At 39.9% G+C, this 10,431-nt stretch overlaps 1 protein-coding gene and 1 long non-coding RNA gene across 5 annotated transcripts in view; both read right to left on the bottom strand.

Annotated features, from left to right (window-relative positions):
* The window catches only part of LOC112071034 (tumor necrosis factor receptor superfamily member 14-like), a 30,549-nt gene that overhangs the window by 2,991 nt on the left and 17,127 nt on the right, over positions 1–10,431 (bottom strand). For 3 of the 4 annotated variants that reach the window (XM_070439222.1, XM_070439225.1, XM_070439226.1), the window contains 4 exons: positions 10,210–10,412; positions 10,018–10,037; positions 9,730–9,778; positions 8,414–9,501 (listed from right to left, as the gene is read on the bottom strand). In XM_070439222.1, coding sequence (XP_070295323.1) covers positions 9,461–9,501; positions 9,730–9,778; positions 10,018–10,037; positions 10,210–10,412 — 313 coding nt within the window. In that variant the 3' untranslated portion in view covers positions 8,414–9,460. Of the gene's footprint in view, positions 1–8,413; positions 9,502–9,729; positions 9,779–10,017; positions 10,038–10,209; positions 10,413–10,431 lie in introns of those variants that run through there. The other variant, XM_070439223.1, reaches the window with a different exon arrangement.
* LOC139024431 (uncharacterized) lies at positions 1,558–2,046 on the bottom strand. The gene is made up of 3 exons (XR_011475735.1): positions 1,968–2,046; positions 1,733–1,858; positions 1,558–1,610 (listed from the first exon to the last, which is right to left on the bottom strand). It is a non-coding gene; the product is annotated as an uncharacterized lncRNA (long non-coding RNA).

The raw sequence follows: 10,431 nt of genomic DNA, 5'->3' as shown, positions 1-10,431 counted from the left end.
AATGACCCATTATCAGTGTTTCCAGATTATCCTCCTGATAAAGCAGGTCCTCCACCTGCTGAATCTGGAATGCTCAAAATAAATCTGTATTAGTGACGATAAATGTATAGGAAGATCTGTCAAGCCATTCACATCACAGACTCATACTCTGCATAGTCTGGCTCAGACACAGGTGTTTGGAGCATTCCAATATGCCACAGCTGATGAGGTGTCAAGTTCACCTCTGTGCTTAAACGGTGATTATTCCAAATCTCTGAAATGCTGCAGATCTTGCCCGCAGATGAGGTAGGAACACAATGTCCACACAGAGAGAGTGGTGTAATGGCTTTCGTCGGTGGAAGGAGAGGAAGGACCAAAGCGCAGCGTGGTTTGAATCCATATTTATTAGAATACTTTTTTAATAATAACAAACAAACAGACGAAAACCCAACGAAGCTACAGTCCCGAACTAAACACAAAAACAGATGAACGCAAGAACAGGAACAATCACCCACAAACCAACAGTGAAAACAGGCTACCTTAATATGGTTCCCAATCAGAGACAATGTAAAACACCTGCCTCTGATTGAGAACCATATCAGGCCAATAAGACAAACCTAAACAAAGAAACACATAACATAGACTACACCCACCCAGCTCACGTCCTGACCAACTAAACAAAGACTAAACAAAGGAAATAAGGTCAGGAACGTGACAGGTGGATAGAATTCTACAGGTCAAGGTTGCCTTCTTCCTCCAAACTATGCAGAAAGTTGTAGTACTGACATGTCACAGCACTCCAAATATCTCTCCATAAGCGTTCCACTCATCAACCCGAGAACACCTTCCCCACAATAAAGCATGGTGGTAGCAGCATCATGCTGTGGGGATGTTTAAAAAATCTATTTTAATTCCAGGTTGTAAGGCAACAAAATACGAAAAATACCAAGGGGGTGAATATTTCGCAAGCCACTGTATTCTTATTCATCCCTTTACATTTGTGTTTATAAGGCAGTCGTTGTGAATTTGCTAGATTACTTATTAGATATTACTGCACTGTCGCAACTAGAAGCACAAGTATTTCGCTACACTCGCATTAACATATGTAGTGACCAATAACATTTGATTTGATAATGTACTGAACAGCAAGTTGTGATCTTTGTCCATTTGATAAGGTTTAATGGGTATACAGCCATATACTGATTACCACAGCAGTGCTATAACTTTAATAGTGTCATCTATCCTTCTATATCTTACCCTAACTACAGTATAAAAGTACTCTAACTATAACAGTGTCATCTATCCCTCTATACCTGACCCTAACTACAGTATAAAAGTGATCTAACTATAACAGTGTCATCTATCCCTCTATATCTGACCATAACTACAGTATAAAAGTACTGTAACTATAACAGTGTCATCTATCCCTCTGCCTTTGAACCATAAAGGTGGACTAACATTAAAACTAAACAAATGTAAAAATAAACAAAAATGAACGTAAAAACTTGAAGCTTCAGGTTACAAAACTCTTCAAACTAAAACTGATACCAGATCAAACAGAGCACAACACACATCTANACAGACAGTGTCTGATGAAGGTGTACATGGCTGCTTTACCTTCAAACCCAAACCTATAGAGAAAACATGTCACTTGGTATCTGAAGCTAAATGTAAAGTCTGTTGTATTTCATCAAAACAACAGCTGATATAGTAAAGTAGCTCAGTGTTTATGCCCAGAACACAGAATTCTCACCTGGATCACATGTGGTACAGTTGTTGCATGTTGTTTTACCACTGGGCTCATCAAGGAACGTGGAGTCAATACAGGGCACACAGGAGGTGAATGTAGATTTAGTACAATGACTATGTACATGATATCCTGTTGAAAAGAATACCAGAAAATAATTATGTTTTGGTATTATTATTATCATCATAATTATTAGTTGTTATTATAATTAACCCCTCATAAAAATACACAATGTCCTTACCAGGCCAACACATTGTGCAATATCTATCACCTATTTTATAGATGAGGTGATCATATGTAGAACAGTGTTCAACGTTTAGAAGTATCAAAGTTATGGGTATCTGCAAATAGAGAATAAATAAAACATCAGTGTAACAGTATAACTTTACGTCCGTCCCCTCGCGCGAACCAGGGACCATCTGCACACATTAACAACAGTCACCCACGAAGCATCGTTACCCATCGCTCCACAAAAGCCGCGGCCCTTGCTGAGCAAGGGGAACCACTACTTCAAGTCTCAGAGCAAGTGACGTCACCGATTGAAAGGCTATTAGCGCGTACCACCGCTAACTAGCTAGCCATTTCACATCCGTTACATCAGCATACATTACATTTAAAGATGTGACACCAAACCCAAGAGAACCTGTTTTCTGCAAATTCAGTCAATAAATGTTACTGAAAAGTACTTCTCTCCTCCATGTTTTTTTTTCTCTCCTCCAAGGTTTCAGTAAAATTGAAACTAAGACAATATAGTAGGCTAATAATAACTCTTGATTCATATTTCATAAAGGAAATATTTATTTTGATCATTTGTTTCTTTAAACAACACAAGCCACAAATGTACAAATCAGAAATGTTTCACTTACAGACCATATGAAGCTTTCAATAGGTGCCATGTTTCCTCATGCCTCACCAACTCACTGGAAGACCCACATACTGGATTTGTGACGTTCTTAGGAGTTTTGAAGTATCGAGATGAACTGACCTGTGGACTTAATGTATTTTAGTACCTGTACTGTATAGTTAGAATAGTTCAATTATATTCTGCATAAATATTGCATACACTGCCCAGTTACTAAATATAATATAGTATAGTACGTTTACTGGCCACCCCTGAGTTATCAGTCACCACCATCAATAGTGAATGAAACTGAACCATAATAAAATATAATAAACTTTCAATTTGTAAATGATGATGTCTTGCTGAATTGAATCACTGCAAAAAAAACTGTAATAAACTAATTATCAACTTATCAACTGAGAAATTATCAACTGAGAATTTGGCAAATAGTTAGAATGGTGCCCTCTTGTGGTGAAGTAGCCTTGTACATGGAGCAATGTCCTTTCTACCAAAGACAGCAGGGTATGAAGACAGACTATAACTGCTTCACCAATAGAAATCCTCGATCACACTTGTAGGTGATGTCATGGCGACTCATGCTTAGAAACACGTAATCGGGTCTAACTGTCGTCTCGAGACGATCTGCGCATGTGCAAGCCGTCAAATCAAAGACACTTTCGATATAAAGTAGTTTTTGACAAAAATATAAACGTGTCAGTTTATCACTTTCACTAGGTTGGAGTAATAACATGTTCAAGTAAAGACATTAGCTCCAATCTAGGTTGTGCCTTTAGATTGAGAGAATGTACAACTATGAAGGAATTCTTCTCTAATTGATTTCTCAAACCCCGGCCTGGGGCCTCATTTATAAACTGTGCATATGTACAAAACGGACCCTAAAACATGCGTGTGTCAGTTTTCAAGTAAAAGTTGGCATTTATAAAAACTGAACTTGACATGAAAATGTGCTCACCTTCCCGCAAACTTTAGACCATGCCTATGCACAGTTTCTAGTGGTTGAAGTTTAGCATTGGAAACAGGCAAGTAGACTAGTATTTTGTACAAATGGGGGATATGATGGACAGGCTTATTCATAACAATAAACAGGTTAATAACAAGATGCAATMATTTGCCGTKAATGAGAAGAGAGGAAGTCTATTTAGTAAATCTTTACATTTCAAAATAAAGTGAAGTGGAAACGTCTAGGAGCAACAACAGCTCAGCTGCGAAGTGGTAGGCCACACAAGCTCAAGTGCTGAAGCGCATAGYGTGTAAAAATAGTCTGACCTCGGTTGCAACACTCACTACTGACTTCCAAACTGCCTCTGGAAGCAACTTCAGTACAATAACTGTTTGTCGGGAGCTTCACGAAATGGGTTTCCATGGCCGAGCACCAGCCTAAGATCAAGCCTAATATCACCATGCGCAACACGTCAGACTCTGGAGCAGTGGAAATGCATTCTCTGGAGTTATTAATCAAGCTTCACCATCTGGCAGTCCGACGGACAMATCTGGGTTTGGCGRATGCCAGGAGAACGCTACCTGCCCCAATGCATAGTCCCAACTGTAAAGTTTGGTGGAGGAGGAATAATGGCCTGGGGCTGTTTCTTCCATGGTTCAGACTCCTTAGTTCCAGTGAAGGGAAATATTAACGCTACAGCATACAATGACAGTCTAGCCGATTCTGTGCTTCCAACTTTGCGGCAACAGTTTGGGGAAGGCCCTTTCCTGTTTCAGCATGACAAATGCCCCTGTGGACAAAGYGAGGTCCGTACAGAAATGTTTTGATGTTCGAGATCGGTGTGGAAGAACTTGACTGGCCTGCTGCACAGAGCCCTGACCTCAGCCCCATTGAACACCTTTAGGATGAATTGGAAAGCTGACTGCAAGCCAGGCCTAATCACCCAACATCAGTGCCGTTGACCTCATCTAATTGTCTGTGGTCTTTCATGAAGCAAGTCCTCCGTCTGCAGCAATATTTCCAACATCTATGTGGGAAAGCCTTCCCAGAAGAGTGGAGGCTGTTTATAGCAGCAAAGGGAGGACCAAACTCCATATTATGCACATGAGTTTGAAACAAGAATGTTCAACAAAGCAGGTTCCACATAATTTTGAGAGCAATTCACAGTGGTTTAGATGGTACAATGAACTCTCTACAGCAGGGTTCCCAAACTGTTTCACTCAGGCCCCCCTTCCAGCATTGGGAACAACCCGCGCCCATGTTATTTCTATTGGGCACAAGCACTGTTCATGACACAAACTGTTCACACCCCTCTAGTTGGTGTAGAGCAGGGGTGTCAAACTCAAATACCCTAGTGGCAAATGTAAAACCTAACAAAGTCGCGGGCCAACATGTACAAATGAACCTTTAATATTGGACCAAACAAGTTTGCTTTAACATTGAATATGAAACAAGCATCGCTTATTACCATACAATATATAATTTTAATAGTGGAGAATCAAAATCGATATTCAAATGAAAAAAACATCAATGGCATTCATTTATTTAATTATAATAAAATAAAAATAAAAATCGTATGCCTCTTTTCTATTTGCAGCCTTCTGAATTTAAATACCAAAATAAACTTTTTCCAGATGCGTCGCAGCTCTCATCCACAGCGAGGGAGGAACGCAACGAAAATCTTTTCCCTTTTCCATCAGCTGTCATACAGAATTGGTGGACAAGATCACATGTGTTCTATTCATTCTGATTCCTGCTCAGGCTCACGTTTGAAAAATGGGCATACGAGGTCACAAACTTTCATCATGCACTTTTTCACGAACTCTCCCTCATTAAAGGGCCGGCTGATTTTGCGATTCTATGCTGCACTATATAACTAGCCTTTACAGCAGCCTCACTTTGTGATGTGGCTTTTTGAACATATTCTGTTTGAAACCAAACTTATTTTCATCTCCTCTACTTTCTGTGCTCCTTTGAGTCATGTCCATGTCCTTGTATTTGTCATGGTGTTTCGTTCTATAGTGTCTCTAATGTTGTACTCCTTACTTACAGCACTTGACTCCACAAACAAGACAAACAGGTTTGTCTTTTACATATGTAAACAGATATTCTTGCCTCCCACTTTACCAGAAAGCTCCTGTTTTCTGCCTTTCTTTCTTCCATTTTTGGGAAGGGATAGCGCGCTGACAGTTGTAGCGTCTATGTTGCTATGACTACTGTCACAGAGGAGAGGGCGTTTCTGGTCCTGTCCTGATTGCGCGCGAAAACAACAGCAGAGCATTATAGTGATTCGTAGTATTACGCGGATATGCGCTGTATAATAACCGGTGGGCCAGCCTCTAGTAGTAATTTAGTATTGTCCTCGCGGGCCATAATTATTACCCACGGGCAAATTTGGCCCGCGGCCAGAGTTTGACACCATGGTGTAGTAGAGATTATAGCAGTTTATATTGCAGGTTTCCGGGCCTCCCGGGTGCGCAGTGGTCTAGGGCACTGCATCGCAGCGCTGCTGTGCCACCAGAGTCTCTGGGTTGTCCGCCCAGCTTTGTCGCAGCCAGAGTCTCTGAGTTCGGCCCAGCTTGATCGCAGCCGGCCGCGACCGGGGGTCCGTGGGCGACGCACATATGGCCTAGCGTCGTCCGGTTAGTGGAGGGTTTGGCCGTAGGGATATCTTGTCTCATCGCGCTCCACAACTCCTGTCGCCTACTCATCGCGTCCACAACGTTCACGGGCGCAGTGCGCTAAGCAAGGGGGCGGGTGCACGGTGTTTCTCCTACACATTGGTGGCGGCTGGCTTCCGGTTGGAGGCGCGCTGTGTTAAGAAGCAGTGCGGCTTGGTTGGGTATGTGCTTCGAGGACGCATGACTTTCGACCTTCGTCTCTCCCGAGCCCGTACGGGAGTTGTAGCGATGAGACAGAAGATATATATATACTAGATATTACCACGAATAATTGGTACGGAAGAATTGGGTAAAATTATAAATATAAAAAAATCAATTTCAGCATTCATACACAATTATTTGTCATTCCAGGGTGCAAGGAACATTTTGTCTTGTTTAATAAAGTTTCAATTATATTCTTTGCAATTCTATACATTTTCCATGTTATATATGTGTATTCATTCTATCTTTGAGAACGCAAACATTTACAACAAAATCTATGGCACAAAACCTAGGAAAAAATTGTTGCTGACATGGGCTATTGATCTGGACATTTTTGACAAGTATAATTGCTCTCTATATTATCAATGAACAATAAAAACTGATGATGCCTACCCAATTTCGAAATTGCACCTTCGGAATTCTGATCGGTTTTAAGTAATAACTCAAAAATGTAAAGTGCAGGTGTCACTTCGCTTTGGAAGATTTGAATAGCGTATACTAACGTAACTCGTACATCGCCGTCTGGTCCGTGATAATTGCCTTATGATTTATGTGCCCCAAAACGTAATACTTCCCGATCAACTGTAAATGCAATAACCATTGTTTAAAGCACAATTTCTCCCCTTCCACACATAATCAATTACATACCATAACGCTGCCGTTTCTGCATAATTCAAGCAGGCAATGAGGCCCGTCGGGTCTATTTATAAATTTAAGAATGGGGTGATGGAAGCGAAACTGATGCGTGATAGTGAGAAGGACAGATTGTTGTGTGGGAAAATGCTTTTTTCACATCTAATCTGTCCAACTTATCACTCTATCGCCTTCTAAAATTGTAAATAAAAACACTATAAAGATTTATAAATGTGTTTACATACCTATTTGAAGGTTGTGTCTTCGATTCTGATATGTTTTTTGTTGGCAGTGCTAAACTGATCTTGAGTAAACAACAATAAACCTACTTCAATGAGAATTCCTGAAAGTGTTGAGTCATAGTTAACGAGTCATATACAATCTCTTCCACACGGATTCTTTATTCTGACATGATGCCACAGAATAGTTGTACAGCTCCAATCATTTATTATTTTCCAGAACCACAAGAGGATATTGTCACAATATAATCTATATTATCATTTACTCTGTCCCATGTCATATCACCATCAGCATGTGTTACAATAATTAATATTCTGTTTTGCGTTGTAGTCGTACACGTAGTGAGGTACCGTGTACAAATAAGTTAATTATTTAGAAAGAGCATGCATCCAGTCATGGCTAGGTTGTACTGGCTTCTAGTGTCAGTAGCATTAACATATATTTAACTAAGACTTAAACAGGAAGCAGCTGAGTTCAAGTATAAACAAAAGGTTAGATATCATGTATCTCCAGCAACACAGGGCTTACATCCGGTCACTGTCTAGTTGTACCGCCCTCTGCTGTCAGTAGCATTAAACAGATATGATCTAATTATTCTAAATCTCAAGCCAATATCATATAAAGTTTTTGTCCATATCTCACTCGATTCTGTGATCCTCTCCGCAGCTGGACTACAACACTGAGGGAAGTATAGTCCCTAGGAAACATGAGTTAGCTGAGGTTTAAGGTCAGTATCGAATGCAGCTCAGCCGGACGCTGAAAGTGTTGAGATGTATAGCCCAGATGTGACGTTCTTATGGAGGAGGCCCTAAGTCTGCCTATGGAGACAATTGCATCTTGACCCTGCAGAGCAAACAGCGAGCCTAGTGCCTGGAGAATAGATCAACTAGGGTTTATGACGCTCTCGCTCATGTTCATAGTTCATAGTAGAGACTAGTACCAGGTTATGTACTGACCCCTCTCTCCCATTCTAAGTAAATCTGTAGTCACATACAGTGGGTAGACTGTCCTCTCTTCTCATTCATAGTTATCCTTTTATCATGCTGTCACCGTAAGCAATGATGTAGTAACCAATGATGTGGTATCCAGTGATGTAGTTATAAAAAGAACAGAAAGGCCTGGACACTGTATATGCTCCTTACTACCACCTTTAATGACAACGTTTCAATTATTTTTCATCTAGACTTTATTAGGCCAGCACCTACAGTACCAGTCCGAAGTTTGAACACACCTACTCATTCATGAGGTTCTTTATTTTTACTATTTTCTACATTGTACAATAATAGTGAAGACATCAAAACTATGAAATAACACATATGGAATCACATAGTAACCAAAAAGTGTTAAACAAATCCAAATATAGTTTATATTTGAGATTCCTCAAAGTAGGCACCCTTTGCCTTGATGACAGCTTTGCACACTCTTGGCATTCTCTCAACCAGCTTCATGAAGTAGTCACCTGGAGTGTGCCTTGTTAAAAGTTAATTTGTGGAATTTATTTCCTTCTTAATGCATTTGAGCCAATCAGTTGTGTTGTGACAAGGTAGGGGTGGTATACAGAAGATAGCCCTATTTGGTAAAATACCATGTCCATATTATGGCAAGAACAGCTCAAATAACCAAAGAGAAACGACAGTCCATCATTACTTTAAAACATGAATGTCAGTCAATACGGAACATTTTGAAAGTTTCTTCAAGTGCAGTCGCGAAAACCATAGAGAGCTATGATGAAACTGGCTCTCATGAGGACCGACACAGGAAAGGAAGATCCAGAGTTACCTCAGCTGCAGAGGATAAGTGCATTAGAGTTACCAGCCTCAGAAATTGCAGCCAAAATAAATGCTTCAGAGTTCAAGTAACAGACACATCTCAACATCAACTGTTCACGCAAAAAGCTATCTATTCGCTGACACAAGTGGGAACAGTTCAGGCTGATGAGTAAGTTTCAAACATCCCCATGTGATACAAAGACACAGTGGTCCTCTCCCAACAGGTATCTAGAAGTCACATTCTTCTAACTGGAGGTTGGGTTTCAATGTGTTTCATTTCTTTACACAACAATTGAATGTGGTGTAGAATCCTGTTTTCATATCAACCAGATTCTACAATATCACATTTAACATGTAGTGTTAAGATACACTAGAGATGGCTGGACCAGCCAGCCAGTGGACCACAGATTACAGAATGTTGACTCCCTGACTGTGATGGGAGCGTGAATCTGGGGAGAGAAGTAATTTGTCATTTATCAGTAATTCATTTACATTCTGGACAATGTTTTGTAGTACAATAGCTTGTCCTATATTCTTGTATCATATCATTGGTCTTAGCATTGATGACTTGATAAAGTTATATACCATATACATTTACTCATAAATATGTTTGAAATTCTTTTAACTCATAAAAACTATTCTGTACATATTTTGAAAACCATGAAGGTATGCCTTACCGTTTCCAGTTCCCCCAGACAGCATTGGTATTTCCTGATCTGGAGATGCCTATCAAATGGAATCAGAAATGAGTTAAACACATTGGGCCAGTTTCCCAGACAGATATTACACTCAGTCCTGGACTAAGAAGCGCATTCAATGAAGACTTTCCATTTAAAATGCTTTTTATTCCAAAACTAGGCATAATCTCTGTCTGGGAAACTGGCCCAATAAATTAAAATGTCAGTCAGAAGAAAGCACAAAGTAGTACAATGTGATGAAAGATATTCATAGATTTACAAACATACCTGTGTAGGTATTTGAGGGTCTATAAAAAAGACAGATGACCAATATTGTAATAAACATACCATGTAACCATGACGATAAAACAGTAGTAATCTACACTATGAGAAGTAGAACATGCAGCATTCACAGAGTAAACTGAATATCACAGGCAATGAAAACAATGAATGGTACAAATACAATTCCAGTCATCTTACCTAAGTTTTGTCTTGTTCTCACTATTTCTCTTCTCTCCATTTCTCTATTTCTCATAAATAAACAAACACCAGTTATGGTGGCAATCAGAACAAATAGAACACCTATCAGAACACCAGCTATGACTCGAGCTGTGGGGAGTGAGGCTACTCCACATTCTGAATCCAACCAAGGAGTTCCTGGTTCAATTTCCAAGAATTCACATCTGTTAAAGATAAACAGAG

This window comes from Salvelinus sp. IW2-2015, unplaced genomic scaffold (genome assembly GCF_002910315.2).
Source record: "Salvelinus sp. IW2-2015 unplaced genomic scaffold, ASM291031v2 Un_scaffold1499, whole genome shotgun sequence".
NCBI lineage: Eukaryota > Metazoa > Chordata > Actinopteri > Salmoniformes > Salmonidae > Salvelinus > Salvelinus sp. IW2-2015.
This window is presented reverse-complemented; position numbering and strand designations above follow the sequence as displayed.